The 22510-nt window shown below is 50.2% G+C and overlaps 1 protein-coding gene across 2 annotated transcripts in view; it reads left to right on the plus strand.

Annotated features, from left to right (window-relative positions):
- Positions 1 to 22510, plus strand: part of rnf19b (ring finger protein 19B) — a 271584-nt gene that overhangs the window by 125569 nt on the left and 123505 nt on the right. For both annotated transcript variants that reach the window (XM_038797518.1, XM_038797499.1), the window contains exon 2: positions 9871 to 10047. In XM_038797518.1, the coding sequence (XP_038653446.1) occupies positions 10036 to 10047 (12 nt within the window). In that variant the 5' untranslated portion in view covers positions 9871 to 10035. The remainder of the gene's footprint in view (positions 1 to 9870; positions 10048 to 22510) is intronic.

The following is a 22510-nucleotide window of genomic DNA, read 5'->3' on the forward strand; positions in this document are numbered from 1 at the left end:
CCAAGGGACCGCCACGCGGCCGGGGGCATATGCGTGGGCGTTTTGGTCAGCAACCTCCAGGGAGGATGCGAGGGTCCGTGCCTGAACGAGGCTCAAAGTGTCCTTTTCTAGGAGCCGCTGGCGTATCTGAGAGGATTGCATGCCCGCGACAAAGGCATCCCTGATTAGCAGTTCAGTGTGCTCCGTCGCGGTAACTTGCGGGCAGCCGCAATTTCTCCCCAGGACAATGAGGGCCCGATAAAACTCATCAAGGGACTCACCGGGGAATTGTTGCCTTGTTGCCAGGAGGTGCCGCGCGTAGACTTGGTTTACTGGCCTGAGAAAATGTCCTTTTAGGAGATCCATGGCTGCGTCATAGTCCTGTTCATCCTCTATCATCGAGTAAACGGCGTGCCCACACACGGGTGGAGGATGTGGAGTTTCTGCTCCTTTGTTGGTTGATTGTCTGTAGTGGTGAGGTAACTATTGAAGCACGCCAGCCAATGTTTAAAAGTTGCGCGTTTGTAGCATGCGGGCTGATGCGGAAGCAGTCTGGCTTGATCTGTAGCTCCATTTCAAAATTCTAGTTCATTAAATTGATGTACCATCAATTGGACTCGAGTCATGAAGAAGTTCCAAATATCAGGCTTTAATGAACTAGTTGTGTGCCTGGCAGTCGACTTACAGAGAAAGGCCGACTGCCGGCTGCTACGGGTTCTTATACCCCGCCTCGTAGGAGGGGCTACCAGCCTCTCGGCCAATCGGCGATCAGTCACATGACTAGCCTCAGCCAATTGACAGAGAGACACATGACCTGCCTGAGCCAATGGGCAGCGAGTCCTCTGCACCAATGGCAGCACTACTCTGAGGTACCGTAAACCTCCCAGTCATACCACCACAGAGCCATATCTTTTTACAGACTATAAATTAGCCTGAATCTCCTCAGGGGGGCAAAATAAATCTCTGGCCATTGGGATTCACTGTCCCACCTGCAGCGCACCTCCGTCTGTGGGTTTCCCAGCGGTTTGGGGTGGCTTCAGTGGGCAATCCCATTGCCAAGCGGCTGGAGTAGAGAATCCCGCTGCCAGCGAACAGCGCGCAGCCGAGGAATGCGCAGCTGGGGGATCGGGATCCCGTCCCACATTTTCTCTTCCTCATAACCAGAATATGAACAGGTGAGAATACAATTGGGGTGGATTCTTTCATAATCCCCTCCCCGTTCCTCTGCTTATCATCCCCTTCCATCTGAATGACTCATAGCAGAATGACTCTAGAGGCACACGCCTCTAGATTTTCCAATGTAGGTTATGTGGGTGAGGCATGAGTTATTTGTTGGCTGAAATGGAACAAACTACCGATATGAGTCACAAGATAAGGAGAGAAGTGGGGAGGAAGTAAGAGGTAAAAGCAGGCATCTCAAAATCCTAACTGCTGCTCCAACAGGGGAGCTTAGTCAGGAAAACTGCTGATTTTCCCCTGGGAACCTGTTCAATCTTGCATCCCTCCTCCATATTCTTACTCTCGTATGGTTCCTGGTATGCCCAAAGTAAAAAAGAAATAAGCACAGGCCTGGGGAAAAGGCCAAGCCATCCCATTCCTATCCTCACAATACCCCACCACATTACATGAGAAGGAATATCTCTTATTTTATTACAGAAACACATCCAACTCTCAGAGGATTAATTACGTTGTGGATAGAAACTGAAGCAAAAATGTTTATTAAATTATAAATCGTTTGTTGCCTCCCCTCACACCTTTTTGCTTAATTCAACCATTCTGATAAAGTAGGTATTATTTGTATTAGTGTCCTACTTCTAAAGCAGGCTGTATGGTACATTTATTTTTATCCTCCCCAGTTCAAAGGAAGCTGTGCTCATGCTTTGCATGAGTGAGACGAGATGGGCAGCAAAATAATTCACCCGTTTTCTCACAGCCTCTTAAAGACTATTTCAGACAGAGGGAAGCATGGCAATAATCTCTCTGTCAAACTGAGAAGCAGGTTTACAGGAAATTAAAAACTCCACATTTTTATTCCGGCAAAGACTTATAAAATGAGTTTATAATTTTACAGGATGTCTGCACGGAGCCGTATAGATAACTATCTGCCGCCCCCAAAAACTGCATTAACATTCTGAACCCCCAGCTATCACATCCTGCTTTGTAGCTGTAAACATTAAACACTTTGTACTTTCATCTGATCGACTATGCTGTTTGCTCGTGAAGATAGATGTAGTCTGCATTAAATGTGCCAACAAAGTGAGAGTTTTCCATATTCTCAGCATTCTTCAGATACACAAACAACTGTAGGTGCAATTGTTTCCTGTAGTTTGACACCTCAGTCCATGTCAGATCTTTCTGTGATGCAGTGATAGCTGACAAGATGTTTGTGTCACGTCCGTTTGTGTTTTTTCTGTGGTTAGGTTTTCAGTATACTACTTGAGTAAAAATCCAAACGCGCAGTTCTGTGTTTGTCCATGAAACCTTCCATTGTAGCATGTGAAAACTCCAATGTATATGATGTGGTTCAAATTCAACTCTTCCCAGTGTTACGCACTAACATTCCTTTTGTGATTATTTGGCTAATGCTCGTTTCCACCCATAGTGTTTCTTCCTGCAGCACGTTAAAGTGTGAGATGCACCGGACGATAGAAAATAAATATGGTGCTTGTGGTTTTGCGCTGGTCTGCAGCTAGAATAGACAGTACACTCAAAGTGATTATATTTAAATAGCTATGTGCCATGCACTCCAAGAGGCATAGATGCTTAACGATTCTCATGTTTTTATCAGGAAAAGTGGTCTGCATTCTCCAGTTCCCCCAGCTGTGTGTTTCTCGGCCATGTGCCGTACGCTGGAGGGGCGGGATTCTATCTTCCTGGAGCTTGTCAAAGGGATTTCCCATTGTAACCACCCCACGTTTCCGGGAAACCCGTGGAGGTGCTGCCAGTGGGAAAAATGAATTGCACTGACTGGAGAATTCCGGCCAATTGGGCTGGATTCTCCAATTATGTCTGAAGGATCCGTGGCGTTTTACGTGCTAAAATCCGGCGATGCCCAGCATCGATCCTCCGACCGGTGACGTGCTCGCAGCCGCCCGACCTCCACAAAATAAATAGCCAGAGAATTGCTGGGTCCGTGGTCGCGCATGCCGCCGATCTGCAGCGGTCACTCCCCACAACATGGCGCCGGCCGTGCGCGGACCCAACCTGCCAGATAGTGCACCCCTGGCCAACCCCCCCCCCCCCCCCCCCCCCCCCCCACCAATCCTCCCAGCCCTCGCTGAAGCCCCTCTGTCCAGCAGCTTGGCTCCCACCCGACTGTGGCGGCGCTGGACACAGTCCGCTGCCACAACGTCGGGTTCCCGAACGTTGAAACCACATGTCAATCGCACGGTCAGGAATTCGGCCCATCGAGGGCAGAGGATTGGGAGAGGTCCTTCAGGTGACGTCCTGAGACTGTCCCAATGGTGTGCATTGTGCACCCAATTATGCTGTTTTGGAGGGGGCGGAGCATACGCAACCTGCGTAAACCGGGCGACGCCCCCGATTCGGCCATAAAAACGGATTCTCCGCCCGATCGCCGATTCCGAAATCGGATTCGGGAAACGGAGAATCCTGCCCAAGGTATTTGTTTCAGCCAAATAATGTCGTAGAGCATCACAGAATCATATGATCTCTATAGTGCAGAGGGAGGCAATTCAGCCCTTTGAGTCTGCACCAACCCACCAAAAGAGCACTCTACTAGGACCAGTCACACAGTGCTAACCACTGTGCCACCGTACCACCCATGTGCAATACTTTGGCAGGAGATTTGCTAAATTGAATCTAACATAACATGCTTCTGTGTTTTTCTGTATATAGTTTGGGGTGGGTGATACCTTCTGTTGGACATGATCCTGTGTGATGGCCTCAGTTGCGGATCTTGCCTGTGCTGTTGGTTATCTAGTGCTGCAGCTTTTCCAGATACAAATTACGAGTGGTGGTAGCTACCAATAAACCATGCCATCAATTATGTTGAACTGGAATTGAAAGTTAATCTCAGTAATGGTGCCCACGGAACCATCATCAATTGATGTAAGAGCCCATTTGATTCACTGATTCCTTTTCAGGAAGGAAATTCCCCAACTTTACCAGGTCAGGCCTACGTGTGACTCCAGATCCACAGCAATGTGATTGACTCTTGGACTACTGTCTGAAATGGTCTAGCAAGCCACTCAGTTCAAGGGCAATTGGCAATGGGCAACAGATGGTGGCCTTATCAGAGACACCCACACCCCATGACAGAATAAGGCAATCCAGGGTTTCATGGGCTGGATTCTCCGGTCCCCCAGCCGCAGAGTGTCACTTAGCAGTTGGATTCTCTCCTCCTGCTGCTTGTTAATGAGATTTCCCATTGAAGCCACTCCATGCCACTGGGAAACCCACTGGTAGCGATGCTCCGGTGGGAATAGTGAATGGCAACGGCCAGAGAATTCCAGCCCATATATCTTTGTTGTAGACTGTGGAGAGACCAGCACCATGGGCACTGATGTTTTGATTCCTCCACATTAATGGCTGGAGTCTAATGGATCCAGTCGTACCTAATATGGAAAATTTGTCTGACCAGTTCTTTGCACGAAAGGGTGTTAATGTGCCAAATAAATGGTTTGGAATTGGCCTACCTTTCTCTCAGCCTGAATAAGTATAGGGAGGTTTGGTAACATTTTGAATTTTAACCTAGTTATTGCCAAAAAATGGCATCAGCATGTAAATCCTGTATCAAGCTGTGTGTGTGAGACTCTTGTATGTGTCATATAATTCATAAATCAGATCTAATCCTTAGTCCACAGATTTTTAATTTTTTACATATAGATTTAACATAACTTCTCATCACATGGAAATAGTTTGAAGCACTTTACAAAACAGTTTCCTCCCACAGTCCAAAGATGTGCAGGTTAGGTGGATTGGCCATGCTAAATTGCCCCTTGGTGTTCAAAGATGTGCAGGTTAGGTGGATTGGCAATGCTAAATTGCCCCTTGGTGTCCAAGGATGTGCAGGTTAGGTGGATTGGCAATGCTAAATTGCCCCTTGGTGTCCAAGGATGTGCAGGTTAGGTGGATTGGCCATGCTAAATTTCCCCTTGGTGTCCAAGGATGTGCAGGTTAGGTGGATTGGCCATGCTAAATTGCCCCTTGGTGTTCAAGGATGTGCAGGTTAGGTGGATTGACCATGCTAAATTGCCCCTTGGTGTCCAAGGATGTGCAGGTTAGGTGGATTGGTCATGCTAAATTGCCCCTTGGTGTTCAAGGATGTGCAGGTTAGGTGGAGTATGGGGTTACAGGGATAGGGCGGAGAGTGGCCTTAGGTAGGATGCTCCTTCAGAGGGTTGGTGCAGACTTGATGGGCCAAATGGCCTCCTTCTACACTGTAGGGATAATTGTTTCCTGGTGGTATTGTTGGATGGAGCCCAGTTAACTACAAGAAGAGGAGAACTGTCTCGTTATTGTCTGCCTGAGCCTGTAAATTTGTTACACCCAGCAACACAGCACTCCCCAAGAGCGGAACATGGCATAGTGGTTAGCACTGCTGCCTACGGCATTGAGGACCCGAGTTCAAATCCCGACCCTGGGTCACACTCTGTGTGGAGTTTGCACATTCTCCCTTGTCTGCATGGGTTTCACCCCCACAACCCAAAAAGATGTGCTGGACAGGTGGATTGGCCATACTAAAATTGCCCCTTAATTGAAAAAAAAAATTGGCTACTCTAAATTTATTTAAAAAATTTTTAAAAACACGGCACTCCCCAGGTGTATAGATCACACATTCAAATTCTAGTGTGGGGCTCTGATTCACAATCTTCTACCCCTGAATGACAAATGGCTCACGGTGATGTTCTAAATTCACCTGATCTAGCCAGGCTAGTGGTTGGAGCAACGCAATTTTCCCATCATGAGCCAGTGATAGGGAGAAGGGGCTAAATTAACTAGGATGTCCACTTCTGATTGCTAACCTGTAGCACTTGATGTAAGTGTGCCTGCTTTTTGTTAAGAGCACATAATGAGGCCATTCAGCCCCTTGCCGGCTCACTGCAACAGCTACCCAGCCAGTCCCAATTCCATGGCCTTTCCCTATAGCCCGACAAAAGTTCTCTCTTTAAGTATTTACTCAATTCCTTTTTGAAAGCCATGAACGAATCTGCCTCCATCGCACTGCCAGCCAGTGCACTCCATTTCCGAACCATTCACTCTAAAAAGAAGTGATGAGGTCAGAGTCCAGTATAATGCCAATTCCCCAATTGCCTCTCTGTTTGCTAACAACATCTATGAAAAAAATAATAAATCCTCAACACTTCCATCTTCATTAATCACTGCTACCTATTGAAATCTCCCCTTCCTGCTCAAGGACCTTGAGTTTATCATCGCTTCTGAGTCGAACAATATGTGCATCTCCGCTCACTTCACCCCACCATTGGTACCAGACCTTTAGCTTCCTGGCTTCTCTCCTCTGAAGTTCCCTTCTCAAATATCCTGCCTTCTCTATACGCCACTGTTGCAAACATCTCCTTTTTTCAGTCAATGTTTGGTTATTCCTCCTAATCCTTCCCTGGCTTAGCAGCTGTTTTCACAGTGTACTCAGTGAAGAGACTCGGGATGAGTTTTACTTTGAAGGCCCAGTGCGATTGACAAGTGGTTCTTGTTGAAAAATCTCCACAGTGTATTTATAATTCTGAATCATTATAATAGTTTATGTTAAAGCTGATCTGGCAAGGTGAGATGGTCTCCCTCTGTCACTGGCGGGTCGGGTACAGGCGGTTAAAATGAACGTGTTGCCGCTGTTTATTTTCCAATGCCTGCCAATTTTCTTGCCAAAGACTTTTTTCAGAGAGATTGGGGGAAGGATTACCTCGTTCATATGGGGAGGGTAGGTGGCCAGAGTGAGAAAGGTGCTGCTACAGAGGGGAAGGCAGGCAGGGGGTTTGGGTCTCCTGAACCTGATGTATTACTACTGGGCAGCGAATGTGGAGAAGGTGCGGAGCTGGGCCATCGGTGTTGATTCCCAGTGGGTCAGAATGGAGGAGAGTTTGTGTAGGGGGTCGGGATTGAAGGCGCTCGCAACAGCGCCGCTCCCGATAGCCCCGGGGAAGTACTCAGGGAGTCCGGTAATAATAGCTTCATTGAAAATTTGGAGACAGTTTCGCCAACACTTCGGGTTGCGGACAGGGTCAAGGGAAATGCCGATTTGGGGAAACCACAGATTTGAGCCAGGGAAGTGGGATGGAAATTTTCAGAAATGGGAGGAGAAGGGGATTAAGGCACTAAAAGATTTGTTTCTTGGGGGTCGGTTTGCAGGATTGAAGGAGCTGGAAGCAAAGTATGGACTGGATCAGAGGGAAATGTTTAGATACATGAAGGTTCGAGATTTTGCCAGAAAGGACATACAGAGCTTCCCGGAGCTGGCCTCCACATTGCTGGAGGAGGTGCTGATGACTGGGGGACTGGAGAAGGGGGTAGTGTCGGCGGTTTACGGAGCTATTTTGGAAGAGGGGAAGGCACCACTGGAAGGGATCAAAGCAAAGTGGGAGGAAGAATTGGGAGAGTTTATCGAGGAGGGGTTCTGGTGTGAGGTGCTCCGGAGGGTGAACGCCTCCACCTCGTGTGTGAGGTTGGGGCTGATACAGCTGAAGGTGGTATGCAGAGCACACCTCACGAGGGCGAGGATGAGCCGATTCTTTGAAGGAGCAGAAGATGTGTGTGAATGTTGCGGGGGGGGGGGGGGGGGGCACTAATCACGTTCGTATGTTTTAGAACATAGAACATAGAACAGTACAGCACAGAACAGGCCCTTCGGCCCTCGATGTTGTGCCGAGCAATGATCACCCTACTCAAACCCACGTATCCACCCTATACCCATAACCCAACAACTCCCCCCCTTAACCTTACTATTAGGACACTACGGGCAATTTAGTATGGCCAATCCACCTAACCCGCACATCTTTGGACTGTGGGAGGAAACCGGAGCACCCAGAGGAAACCCACGCACACACAGGGAGGACGTGCAGACTCCACACAGACAGTGACCCAGCCGGGAATCAAACCTGGGACCCTGGAGCTGTGAAGCATTTATGCTAACCACCATGCTACCGTGCTGCCCCGTTTTGGTCCTGTCCAAAGCTGGAGACTTACTGGAAGGAGGTTTTTAGGGTAATTTCTAAAGTGGTGCGCTTGAAACTGGACCCGGGCCCCCGGAAGGCCATATTCGGGGTGTCGGACCAGACAGGGTTGGAAACGGGTGCGGAGGCAGATATCGTAGCCTTCGCCTCGTTGATCACCCGAATGCGGATCCTGTTGGGATGGAGAGCGGCCTCTCCACCCTGTGCCCTGGCGGGGTGGGGGGACCTGTTGGAATACTTGACTCTTGAGAAGGTTAAGTTTGAACTGAGGGAAGGATGGAGGGGTTCTACAATTCATGGGCATTATTCATCATGCACTTTGAAGAACTGGATAACATCGAACATTAGTTGGGGGGTGGATGGGAGGGTTAGGGGGAGGGGGGCTGTGTGTATTAAGGGTGACTATGGGTAATCCCTGATTCCTTTTTGTCATTTGTTTGTGGGAACATGTGGGCTAATGTGTGGGGTTTGGTTGGAGGATGGGATCGTTGTTATTGATATGGGGATTGACATATTAGTTACTGATTATTGTTTATTGTTGGTGGGTGTAAATTTGGGAGAAAATGTGTAAAAGGAGAATAGAAATATTTTTAAAAATAGTTTATGTTGCCAATGCCTGATTTGTTCTTTGGTGTTGGCTTCAAACATTTTCACAGTATTTATTTTGGTGGAGATTGGTTCAGGTTTCCTATCATGTGGACTGTAACATTGTGGCCTGGTCTGAATGGTTAACCAATAAGCAGTTTACTCATCATCACTTAACAAACATGAAGGGGCAAATAAACTGCCTGTTGATTATTCCCACCAAAAGAAGAAAGTATAGCAAAATCTATGAGTCATTTGTGCTGATTTCATCAGTTCTGACCTCCTAAAAAGCAAAACTGAGTTGCCAACAAGTAAGATTGACAGATACAATCTTCCCCTCTCTTTCAATTTATTCAACCTTTTTCTCGCACATTTCCAGTCACTGGTTTATCTGCATCAATCTATGTTTGTTATGCTTTCTTTTGTCACAGTGTTTCAGCTTCTGCTTGCTGCCTGTGTGAAAGCTGCTCACAATTTATCCTCCAGCACTATTGAAATGTCCCTGTAACCTTGTCCCCTAATATAAATAAATCTACCTCAGAATTCGAGTATAAAATCAGAAAAGGGGAATTATTGCACTAGTTAGAATCATAGAATTTACAGCGCAGAAGGAGGCCATTCGGCCCATCGAGTCTGCACCGGCTCTTGGAAAGAGAAACCCTACCCAAGCCCACACCTCCACCCTATCCCTATAACCCAGTAAACCCACCCAACACTAAGGGCAATTTTGGACACTAAGGGCAATTTATCATGGCCAATCCACCTAACCTGCACATCTTTGGACTGTGGGAGGAAACCGGAGGAAACTCACACACACACGGGGAGGATATGCAGACTCCGCACAGACAATGACCCAAGCCGGGAATCGAACCTGGGACCCTGGCACTGTGAAGCAATTGTGTTAACCACTATGCTACCATGCTGTCCATTTCTCTCATGACTTGCCCTGATGGGGTCTTTATGTAATGACTAATTACGCCTGTAAAAATATCCTGAGCATTTTGTGATGTTTGACCGGTGAGTTTGTAATTCCAATTCATATCAGATTGCTTTTAAATTTTGGCTTACATAACTCCCTTTCCAGACACGCAGTGTTAACTTTGAAGACAAGGTTGCAAATCATTTGCCAGCATCTCACTTCTTTTTTTCTCTCACCCAGGGTTCTAGGATGCCTCCTGACCAACTGGTGCATTCTGGAAATATTGACTGCTTTGGTTACCTCCTGACACTGTTGTAAGTGACCTCTACGTGCATTTCAATTCCTGGTTGGATGTGGCTATTGCCCGGGTGAGCAGGGAGAAGCTGAAACCCAACAACAAGAGGTATGAGTGAAGAGGTAAGTCGAGGACGAGAAGAGGTGTTTTGCCTTTCCAATGACCCCTAACAACCTTCCCTTTGCAAATTCCACCTCACTTTATCTCCTAAAGAAAGTATTTGATTAACATTGTTGACGATCACAACATCATTTCAGGTCAATAACGACAGCCAAGTCATTTTACTGTTCTACGTTTGCTAAGAGTCTAGTAAAGAGCCTACAGATTATTTTATTGACAGAAGCAACCTAATACCTGGCACTACTGAAGGAGAAACCACAACCCCTCAGTTATGTGGGTGAGTCATTGTACCCTTAATCCACAACATGTTAGAGGTGGAAATACCTATGTGGTTGTGGAAAATGAAGCTAGTCCAGTTGATTAATCTAAAACTGACTTGCATTCTTTTATTTGCAATATTTTAAAGCCAGACCTTGGGGTTTACAATCTTTTTTTTTTGTAAAAAATTTTATTGAAGTATTTGTGATTTTGTAACAATAATAGAAGAAGCAGTGTACATACAAATATAAACATAGTGCAAAGGCCGTTTTCCTCCCTCACAGGTCCCACCTTTCTGACACCCTAATCTGAACTAAACCTCCCCCTGACATTGACCCACTCAAGGCCGAGAAAGCTAGCCATGTCAGTGAGCCAGGTCTCTGACTTCGGGGGATTTGGGTCCCTCCATGCTAATAGTATCTGTCTCCGGGCTACCAGGGAGGCAAAGGCCAGAACGTCTGCCTCTTTCTCCTCCTGGATTCCCGGGTCTTCTGACACTCTGAAAATCGCCACCTCTGGATTCAGTGGCACCCTTGTTTTTAACACCTTGGACATGACATTGGGGTTTACAATCTTAATAAATATGTTCCTTCCATGGTGAAGGAGTGGTCCACATTTCTTGTCCCAGTGTTGTAGCTCTTCCAGTACAGCTACAACACTGGCATTTACCTGAAAATTTGGGATATTTCCCAGGTATGTCCTGTACACAAAAAGCAGGACAAATCATCACTGTCTGTGCGGAGTCTGCACGTTCTCCCTGTGTCCGTGTGGGTTTTCTCTGGGGGCTCCAATTTCCTCCCACAAGTCCCAAAAGACGTGGGACGGGATTCTCCTATTCGGCGGGATTCTCCCATTCGGTGGCAGAGTGTTCACGCCGTCAGAAACGCTGTCGCGTTTCACGAAGGCATGAACGGGCCACTGGGAGTACCGATTCTGGCCCCTACTGGGGGCCAGCACGGTGCTGGAGCGGTTCACGCTGCTCCAGCCTCCCATCCCGGCGGGAACTGTGCGCCACGGGATCCACCCATGTGCAGTGGCGCCTGCGCCAACCCGCGCATGTGCGGTGACCTCCCTCAACGCTCCGGCCGCGACGCAACATGGCGCGGGGGTTCAGGGGCTGGCGTGGAAGAAAATAGGCCCGGGGAGTGAGAGCGAGAGGCCGGCCAGCCGATCGGTGGCCCCGATCGCGGGCCAGGCCCTCCCTGGGGTCTGAGCAACCCCCCCCACAGGCCGCCCTCCGACCCTGCGACCAGAATTCCTGCTGGCTGTGACCAGGTGTGGACGGCGCTGGTGGGACTCTGCCGTTTTAGAGCGGCCACTCGGCCCAAATGGGCCGGAGAATCAGCGGCCTGCGACAGGCGCTGGGCCAATGGCGGCGATTCTCCGCACTGCAGACAATCGCGTGCCAGCGTCGGGGCCGCGTGTCCCGGTTGCGGGGATTCTCCGGCCCGGCCCTGGGCTGGGAGAATCCCGCCCCTGCTGTTAGGTAATTTGGACATTCTGAATTCTCCCTCTGTGTACCCGAACAGGCGCCGGAATGTGGTGACTCGGGGATTTTCACAGTAACTTCAATGCAGTGTTAATGTTAGCCTACTTGTGACAATAATAAAGATTATTATTAATATCAATCTATTCTCGATCCTCAGTAAAGTGATGGAAGGGGTCGTCAAAAGTGGTGTCAAGTGGCACTTACTCAGAAATAATCTACTCTCTGATGTTCAGTTTGGACCTCACCAGGGACTGACTTCATTATAGCCTTGGTTTAAACATCGACAAAAGTGTTGCACTGAAGATGTTTGGTGACTCCCTCGACATCAAGGCAGCATTTGGCCAAAGTGTGGCATCAAAGAGCCCTAACAAAACTGGAGTCAATGGGAATCGGGGGTGGAGGCGTGCTGAATTCCCAGGCCTTAGTTCTGTTTGTTTTATTACAGTATTGCGCTACGTACAAACTCTTCAGTCAAGGTTCCTGGAGCTAGATTTTAACCTTAATTCGCATAAGTGAAAACTGATTTGAAGAATTAATTTAACAGACTCCTTTTAATCTGAATTTATCCATTATTTGTTTCTGATTTTAAAAAAGTCTCCACATTTTAAGCAGAAAATCACATAAATGAAAGTATGATAGTAAATATGTGGGCATTAAACATTGAGGCAGACTCTAGCACAGTACAGAAATTGTGCAACCAGTTGGTGATGTATAAATGTTTTTTATCCTTTACTCTTTCACGGGATGTGGGCATCGCTAGCAAGGCCAGTGTTTATTGCCCATCCCTAATTGCCCTTGAACTGAGTGACTTGCTAGGCCATTCCAGAGTCAACCACATTGCTGTTGGTCTGGAGTGGACTATACGGGCTTTTATAAAAATTGACAATGATTTCACTGTCATCATTAGACTTTTCATCTGCCGTAATGGGATTCGAACCCAGATCACCAAAGTATTACCCTAGGTTTCTGTGTTACCATGCAGTGAGAATACCACTGCACCACCGCATCCTCTGTGGTGCATCTTGAGCTGTTGCACGTAGCATAATTCTACTGTAGGTTTAAATGGAGACAGGGTTTGGTTTTATCTGTCCGGTTCCATCCAGTACCTTGGGGACCCCCCCCCTCCCCCGCCCCCCGCCTCCCCCGTACCACCCCTGCAAAGTTTGCTTTTTACATTAAAACCTTTTAGCTGTGGGATGAATAAAGATACAATACATGCTCACAGTGTGGTTACTATTCCCCATTCCTCTCCCCCAAATGCAATAGCAGGTATGCTATGAATGGTTTAACAACAAAAAAAATCTTTTTCAACATTTATTTTTAGCTCTTGGAATGCATGCGCGTCACAGGAAACCACATAGCTTTCATGTTTTGAATTCTCACTGCTGCTCTTACTGCTTATTTGTAATCATAAACCTACAGAAGAAAAAATAAATTCTTCCATTGCTTTTAGCTCCTACATTAACAGCCTCATTTCCATCCTGGTTAATTGTGAGATTCTCATCCCAGTCATGATTTCAGAAAACAGACTCAAATGGGCGAGATTCTCCCAAAACGGGAGAAATCGTAAAGCTGCCGTAAAACCCGGGCGGGTTATACGGCAGCGCGCCCCTTCCCGATGGGGGACCGATTCTGGTCCCCGGTCGGGGCTAGCAGCCCGACGCCGTAGGCTCCGGCAAGACGGGCTTAACGAAAATCGTTAAGCCCGCTTACCGGAGTTAGCGCCGGCTGACGCGTCATATGACGTCAGCCGCGCATGCGCAGTTGGGAAGACTCCAACCCGCGCATGCGCGGGTGACGTCATCGCGTTTTTGCGCGAAACCCGCGCATGGGCGGGCCGGGTTGCCCCTCAGCCGCCCCGTGAATGGATACTGCGGGGCGGCGGAAGGACAAGTAGTGCGCGGGCATCGGGCCCGCTGCCCGCGATCGGTGCCCACCGATCGCGGGCCCATGGCACCCTTGGCACGGCCGTGGTACTGCCGTGCCAATCGGTGCCATGGTTATAAAAAGCGAGTTAGTGACGCCGTTTTTACGAACGGCAAGACCAGGGGCGAAATTCTCCCAAAACGGGAGAAATCGTAAAACTGCCGTAAAACCCGGGCGGGTTTTACGGCAGGGCGCCCCTTCCCGACGGGGGACCGATTCTGGTCCCCCGTCGGGGCTAGCAGCCCGACGTCGGAGGCTCCGACAAGTCGTGATTAACGAAAATCGTTAAGCCCGCTTGCCGGAGTTAGCGCCGGCTGACGCGTCATATGACGTCAGCCGCGCATGCGCAGGTGGGAAGACTCCACCCGCGCATGCGCGGGTGACGTCATCGCGTTTTTGCGCGAAACCCGCGCATGCGCGGGCCGGGTTGCCCCTCAGCCGCCCCGCGTATTGATACTGCGGGGCGGCGGAAGGACAAATAGTGCGCGGGCATCGGGCCCGCTGCCCGCGATCGGTGCCCACCGATCGCGGGCCCATGGCACCCTTGGCACGGCCGTGGTACTGCCGTGCCAATCGGTGCCATGGTTATTTTTTGCGAGTTTGTCACGACGTTTTTACGAACGGCAGGACCAGGTGTGTTTGCCGTTCGTAAAAAGGTCGTAAAGGGCTGGGACTTCGGCCCTTCTAACAGCTGAGAATCGCTGCCGGCCGTAAAAAAACGGCGGCAGCGATTCTTGTCGGGATTTCGGCGGGGGGGGGTGGGAGAATAGCGGGAGGGCGTCAAAAAAGTCGGGAAGGCCCTCCCGCTATTCTCCCACCCGTCGTGGGGGGGGGAGAATTTCGCCCTAGGTGTGTTTGCCGTTCGTGAAAACGGCGAAAAGGGCTGGGACTTCGGCCCATCTAACAGCTGAGAATCGCTGCCGGCCGTAAAACAACGGCGGCAGCGATTCGGGTCGGGACTTCGGCGGGGGGGTGGGAGAATAGCGGGAGGGCGGCAAAAATGTCGGGAAGGCCCTCCCGCTATTCTCCCACCCGTCATGGGGGGCGGAGAATTTCGCCCTATTTCTTTGACATGTTCACTATTTTAAAGCCCCCAGCTATATAAAAGTTAATCAGATTGCTCCTCATGGCTTGGTCTCCTACACAGTAAATCATGACATATTTTATTTAATGAAACAATAGTTACTTGCAATAATATTGAAGAATCCCATTAGCCCGCCCACATAGTAGCACCTGTCAATATCTTGCGGGCTTACCATTGAGCAGAAACTGATCTGAACCAGCCATGTAAATACTGTCGCTACAAGAGCAGGTTAGTGGTTGAGAACTCTGTGGCAACTAACTGACCTCTTAACTGCCCAAAGCATGTCCACCCTCTCCAATGCACAAGTTAGGAGTATGATGGAATATTTTCCACTTACCTGGATGAGTGCAGCTTCCACAATACTCAAGAAGCTCCGCAACATCCAGGGTAAAGCAGACCACTTGATTGGCACCCCTTCCGTCACAATAAACATTCACTCCCTCCACCGATGCACAGTGGCAGACATGTGTACGATCTACAGGATGCAACTTACCAAGGCTCCTTCGAAAGCACCTTCCAAACCCGTCACCTCTACCATCTACAAGGTCTAAGGCAGCAGACGCCTGGGAACACCACCACTTGCAGGTCCCCTTCCAATCTTCATTCCATCCTGACTTGGAAATATATCGCCATTCCTTCACTGTCGCTGGGTCACAATTCTGGAACTCCCTCCCTAATAGCACTGTAGGTGTACCTACACTACATGGATTTTGAAGAAGGCAATGGCATTCCGATCTCTTGCAGCACTGAGGCATTCCAGAAAGTGGTGCTTAGGCCCCTTATCCATTACGGATGGCGTTTTGAGGGCAGCACAGTAGCACAAGTGGATAGAACTTGGCTTCACAGCGCCAGGGTTCCAGGTTCGTTCCCCGCTGGGTCACTGTCTGTGCGGAGTCTGCACGTTCTCTTCGTGTCTGCGGGGGTTTCCTCCGGGTGCTCCGGTTTCCTCCCACAGACCAACGATGTGCAGATTAGGTGGATTGGCCATGATAAATTGCCCTTAGTGACCAAAAAGGTTAGGAGGGGTTATTGGATTACGGGGATAGGGTGGAAGTGAGGGCTTAAGTGGGTCGGTGCAGACTCGATGGGCCAAATAGCCTCCTTCTGCACTGTATGTTCTATTTTCTGTTCTATGTTCTATGTTATAGCTATACAGACAGCTATGTGTTTCTCGGCACTGCGAGCTCCAAGAAACACGTGTCAAACGCGTTCGTTGTGGATCATTGTTCCTTTTAATGGAATCGCGCCCTATATATCTAAATCATATATGGAGTGATCTGAGTTTAGAGAAGTAACTCATTGCTAATAGATCTGTGAAAATATGGTTATCCTCAATCTCATTTCCATAATTCCAACAATTTGGAGAGAACAAAGAAGGTGAATAGGCAAATATAACTTGCTCATTGGCAACCTTCCCTTCAGTTTCCTAGGCTGTAAACACTGCAATGCCCTCTCTAAATCTCTCTGCCTAATCTCCTTGAAGACACTCCTTAAAATCTACCAAAGGCTTAACCTGTCCTAAATCGCCTTTTGTGGTTCCATGTTAGACTTTGACTGATTCTGATCTGAAGTATCTCAGACAAAGATTGTTTAAAGAAAGATATCGTAAATGACTCTTTACAAATGCCAATCATGCTCGCTTTTTGGAGTATTGCTGGCGATAGGCAGTGAACAGAAAATTGGGCTGCCCAAGGTGTTACATTCCCACCTACATTCCCATCTACTCGAGTTTTTCTTTAAAAAAAAATCTACTGTTCCTTTTGTGCAGTTAACCTCTGGAGGTGGGGGGGGGGGGGGGGGGGGGGGGGGGGGGGGGCTTCGCTCTGTGACTCCTCCTACGTCTGAATGGGAATTTTTTCCATGGTCTTTGAGGTAAATTTTCACTTTTGCTTCAAATGAACTGTTTTACAGGTGACCTGATGTCTGTTTCCATTAGATCGCTCTTCTCTGTGATTATATTTCACTGTTGACAATGTATTATTCTGAAATGTGTGATTAGCATTGCACTGGAGATAGGAAAATACTGAATTTCATGAGGTTAATATTCCTATTGAATAACAGGTAGGTAGAAAGAAGTTGCAAGTAGCATAGCAAGTTAGTTCAGTTCTTTTAGCGGATCATGAAATCTAAGATGCAGGGTGTCACAGTGGTTAGCACAGCTGACTCACCTCGGTTTAATTCCGACCTCAGGTGACTGTGCAGAGTTTGCACATTCTCCCTGTGTCTGATGGGTTTCCTCCAGGTGCTTTGGTTTCCTCCCACAGTCCAAAGATGTGCAGGCTAGGTGGATTGGCCATGCTAAATTGCCCCTTAATGTCCAAAGATTAGGTGGGGTTACGGGGATGGGGCCTAGCTAGGTTGCTCTTTCAGAGGGTTGGTGCAGACCCAATGGGCTGATTGGCCTCCTTCTGCACTGTAGGGATTCCATGTTCACAAATAATGCAAAATCATTTGAACACATTGTTTTTTACTTCCTCTGGTCTCCTGGTTAGCTTGTCCAACTCCGTTTTAGTTGTGCAAGTTTTCTCGTCTAGCGCTCGTATTCATGGTATGCTATATTAAGTGGCTATTATAATTCTTCCCTATCAATAGGATATAGTTATTATGAGGGTTAAACAAACATTACCAGGTTATATATACACGTATCAAGTGGCTATCGTACAAACTGTAGCAGATGGCTTAACTAATCTGCTGCACGGTGAATTCAGGTTTCTAATGATAATTAATTTCTCTTGCTCATCAAGTTAGGTTAGTTTTCGAATAAGTGGTTTAGCAATGGTTGTTAAAAGGTACAGGGTTTCCGTGGAGACCAATTGGGGAGGTTTTGTGCACTCAATTGGTGTTTTCTCCTGAGCTCATTATATTAAAATAAGCCTGTTTTATTTCTTTTAAAAAAAAATAATTTTTATTAAGATTTTCAAAAACATATCAAAAACATAAAATAACAGCAAGAAAACCGTATTAACAACAACAAAAATAAATAACACAATAACCCCCAAAACCAACCCCCCATAAACCCCGTCATATCATTGATCCAGGCCTCCACGCTTGGGGCCTCGCATCCTTCCACTGAAGAAGAATCCTCCGCCGGGCTACTAGGGACGCAAAGGCCAGAACACCGGCCTCTTTCGCCTCCTGCACTCCCGGCTCCACTGCAACCCCAAAAATTGCGAGTCCCCAGCCTGGCTTGACCCTGGATCCTACCACCCTCGACACCGTCCTTGCTACAACCTTCCAAAGTTCCCCCAGCACTGGGCATGCCCAGAACATATGGGCATTGTTCGCTGGGCTCCCCGAGCACCTAGCACTTCTTCGCCCCCGAAAAACCAACTCATCCTCGTCCTGGTCATGTGGGCCCTATGCAGCACCTTGAACTGTATGAGGCACAGGAAGAGGAGGAATTCACTCAGTCCAGGGCATCCGCCCACGTCCCCTCCTCAATCTCCTCACCCAGCTCCTCTTCCCATTTACCCTTCAGCTCCCCCACTGACGCCTCATCCACCTCCTGCATGACGTGGTACACGTCCGAAATCCTCCCCCCTCCAACCCACACCCCTGAGAGCACCCTGTCCCGTACCCCACGTGGGGGCAGCAGAGGGAACCCCTCCACCTGCCGCCTGGCAAACGCCCTAACCTGCATGTACCTAAACATGTTCCCCGGGGGGAGCCCAAACATCCCCTCTAACTCACCCAGGCTCACAAACCTCCCATCCACAAACAGGTCCCTCAACCTACCCTATGCCAACCAAGAAACCCACCATCAATGCTCCCTGGAACGAACCGGTGGTTCCCCCGTATCGGGGACGCCATTGAGCCCCCCACCTCCCCCCATGCCGTCTCCATTGCCCCCAAATTTTGAGGGTAGCCGCCACCACCGGGCTCGTGGTATACCTCGTTGGAGGGAGCGGCAACGGCGCCGTTACCAGCGCCTCCAGGCTAGTGTCCACACAGGACGCCATCTGCATCCTCTTCCATGCTGCCCCTGCCCCGTCCATTACCCACTTAAGCACCATCATTGCGTTGGCAGCATCCCTGCCCCGCTCCAAAAACACCCTTCTCGCCCTCGGAGTCCCATGCGCCCATACAAATCCCGTAATACTCCTATTGACCCTCCTAAAAATGGCCTTCGGAATAAGGATGGGGAGGCACTGGAACAGGAACAAAATCCTCAGGAGCACCGTCATCTTGACGGGCTGCACCCTGCCCGCCAGCGACAGCAGCAACATGTCCCATCTTTTAAACTCCTCCTCCATTTCCTCCACCAGCCTAGTGAGGTTAAGTTTGTGAAGGGCCCCCCAGCTCCTAGCCACCTGGACTCGCATGTACCGAAAGCTCCTCCCTGCCCTTTTCAGTGGGAGCCTACCAATCCCATCCTCTTGATCCCCCGGGTGCACGACGAACAGCTCACTCTTACCCAGGTTGAGCTTGTACCCAGAAAAGCCCCCAAATTCCCTATGGATCGTCATCACCTCCGGCATTCCCCCCACTGGGTCCGCCACATATAGCAACAGGTCATCTGCGTATAATGACACTCGGTGCTCCTCCCCACCCCGCACCAGACCCCTCCAATTCCTCGACTCCCTCAACGCCATGGCCAGGGGCTCAATTGCCAACGCAAAGTGCAAAGGGGACAGGGGACATCCCTGTCTCGTCCCCCGGTACAACCGAAAGTACTCCGATCTCCTCCTATTAGTGGCTACGCTCGCCATCGGGGCCTCATAGAGCAGCCTCACCCAACTGACAAACCCCTCCCCGAACCCAAACCTTGCCAACACCTCCCACAAGTACCACCACTCAACCCTATCAAAGGCCTTCTCCACGTCTAATGCTACCACTATCTCCGCCTCCCCTTCTACCGCCGGCATCATTATAACATTCAGAAGCCTACGCTGGCTTTTAAAGCAGACCAAGCAGGCCAGCAGCACGGTTCGATTCCCGTACCAGCCTCCCCGGACAGGCGCCGGAATGTGGTGACTAGGGGCTTTTCACAGTAACTTCATTGAAGCCTACTCGTGACAATAAGCGATTTTCATTTCATTTTCATTTCATTTCATTTCATATTGGTGTTCAGCTGCCTACCCTTCACAAACCCCGTCTGGTCCTCATGAATGACCCCCGGCACACAGTCCTCTATCCTTGTGGCCAAGATCTTCGCCAACAGCTTGGCATCCACATTTAACAACGAGATCGGCCTATATGATCCACACTGCAGGGGGTCCTTGTCCCATTTAAGGATCAAGGAAATCAGCGCCCGTGATATAGTTGGGGGCAAAGCCCCCCCCCCCTCCCTTGCCTCGTTAAAGGTCCTAACCAACAGGGGGCCCAGCAGGTCTGCGTACATTTTGTAAAATTCGACCAGAAACCCATCTGGCCCCGGCGCCTTCCTCGACTGCATGTTCCCTATCCCTTTGACCAGCTCCTCCAGCTCAATCGGCGCCCCCAGCCCCTCCACCTGTCCCTCCTCCACCTTCGGAAATCTCAGCCTGTCTAAAAAGCGCCCCATTCCCCCCCCGCCTCCACTGGGGGCTCGGACCGGTACAATTCCCCATAACAGTCCCTGAAGACCCCATTAATGTCCACCCCCCTTCGCACCACATTGCCTCCAGTATCCGTCACTCCACCAATCTCCCTGGCCGCGTCACGCTTACGAAGCTGATGCACCAGCATCCTACTCGCCTTCTCGCCATATTCGTACACCGCTCCCTGTGCCTTCCTCCACTGAGCTTCCGCCTTTCCGGTGGTCAGCAAGTCGAACTTGGCCTGAAGGTTACGTCGCTCCCTCAACAGTCTCTCCTCCGGAGCCTCCGCGTATCTCCTGTCCACCCTCACCATCTCCCCCACCAACCTCTCCCTCTCTCTTTGCTCTCCCCTCTCTCTATGGGCTCGGATGGAAATCAACTCCCCTCTAATCACCGCCTTCAATGCTTCCCAAACCGTCCCCACCCGGACCTCCCCATTATCATTGGCCTCTAAGTACCTCTTGATACACCCCCGAACCTGCCTGCCCACCTTCTCATCCGCCAGCAGTCCCACCTCCAGGCGCTAGAGCGGGCGCTGGTCCCTCTCCTCCCCACAGCCCAAGGTCCACCCAGTGCAGGGCATGGTCCGAAATGACTATGGCTGAATACTCGGCATCCTCCACCCTCAAAATCAGTCCCCTGCTGGGAATAGGCTTTAAGCACGTGGGGAAAAAATGAATACTCCCTGGCCCTCGGCCTCGCGAACCTCCACGGATCCACCCCTCCCATCTGGTCCATAAACCCCCTCAACAGCCTCCTGCCCGTCCTGAACATGGATCGATCCAATGGGGGATCCAGCACTGTATTAAAGTCCCCCCCCAATTTCAGGCCCCCCGTCTCCAGATCCGGAATGCGGCCCAACATGCGCCGCATAAAACCCGCATCGTCCCAGTTCGGGGCATAGACATTCACCAGCCCCACCCGCTCCCCCTGCAGCTTGCCGCTTACCATCACATACCTCCCGCCACTGTCAGCCACCACCTTTGACACCTCAAACGACACCCTTTTTCCCACCAGGATCGCCACCCCCCGATTTTTTTGCATCCAGCCCCGAATGAAACAGCTGGCCTACCCAGCCCTTCCTCAGTCTAACCTGGTCCGCCACCTTCAGGTGCGTCTCCTGGAGCATGGCCACGTCTGCCTTCAGCCCCTTCAGGTGCGTAAACACCCGGGCCCGTTTGACCGGCCCATTCAACCCCCTCACATTCCAAGTTAGCAGCCGGATCAGAGGGCTCCCTGCCCCCCTCCCCTGCCGACTAGCCATAACCCGTCCCCTGCCCGCCCCAGGCCAGCGCCCCTCGCTCGACCCGTTCCCCACGGCGGCAAACCTCCACCCCGGCCCCCCCTGCAGACTCCAGCTCCTTCCTGGCCATTTCAGCAGCAACCCGGTCCCCCCCCCCCCCAACCAGGCTAGGACCCCTCCCAGCCGCGTTACTCCCACCATAGCACTCCCGTGAGCCAGCTAACTTCTGCTGACCCCAGCAGCTCCCGCCACACCTCTGACCCCTCCCAATGTGGGGCTACTCCTCCTCTCCCAGACCCATCAGCAGACCCTCCTCCTCCCCCTCCCGCTCTTGCGCGGGAAAAAAGCCCGCGCCTCTCAGCTCCGACCCCGCCCCCATCCACCCTCAGCGCGGGAAACAGAAGAGAAGCCCGCGCTTTCTCTCTGCCCGACCTCGCCCCCGGAAAAAAGACAGCACCCCACCCACCCTAGAAACAACACACAACCAGCTTAAAACAGCATTAAACAGCATAAAACAGAGACCCTTCCCACCAAAAGTTAACACAGTTCTTTACAAACCCCCGACCCTCAGTCAGAGTCCAACTTCTCGGCCTGCACAAAGGCCCACGCCTCCTCCGGGGACTCAAAATAAAAGTGCCGGTCCTTGTAGGTGACCCACAGACGCGCCGGCTGTAACATGCCAAACTTCACACTCTTTCTGTGGAGCACTGCCTTCGTCCGGTTGTACCCGGCCCTCCGCTTGGCCACCTCCGCACTCCAGTCCTGGTAGATCCGCACTACCGTGTTCTCCCACTTGCTGCTCCGCTCCTTCTTGGCCCACCTAAACACGCACTCTCGGTCAACAAACCGGTGGAACCGCACCAGCACCGCCAGCCTGTTTTATTTCTAACATCAAAGTACTCAGCTAATTAACCGTATTTTTTGATAAGGGGGAATATATTCTATG

The sequence above is a fragment of the Scyliorhinus canicula genome, chromosome 1 (assembly GCF_902713615.1).
Source record: "Scyliorhinus canicula chromosome 1, sScyCan1.1, whole genome shotgun sequence".
Classification (NCBI taxonomy): domain Eukaryota; kingdom Metazoa; phylum Chordata; class Chondrichthyes; order Carcharhiniformes; family Scyliorhinidae; genus Scyliorhinus; species Scyliorhinus canicula.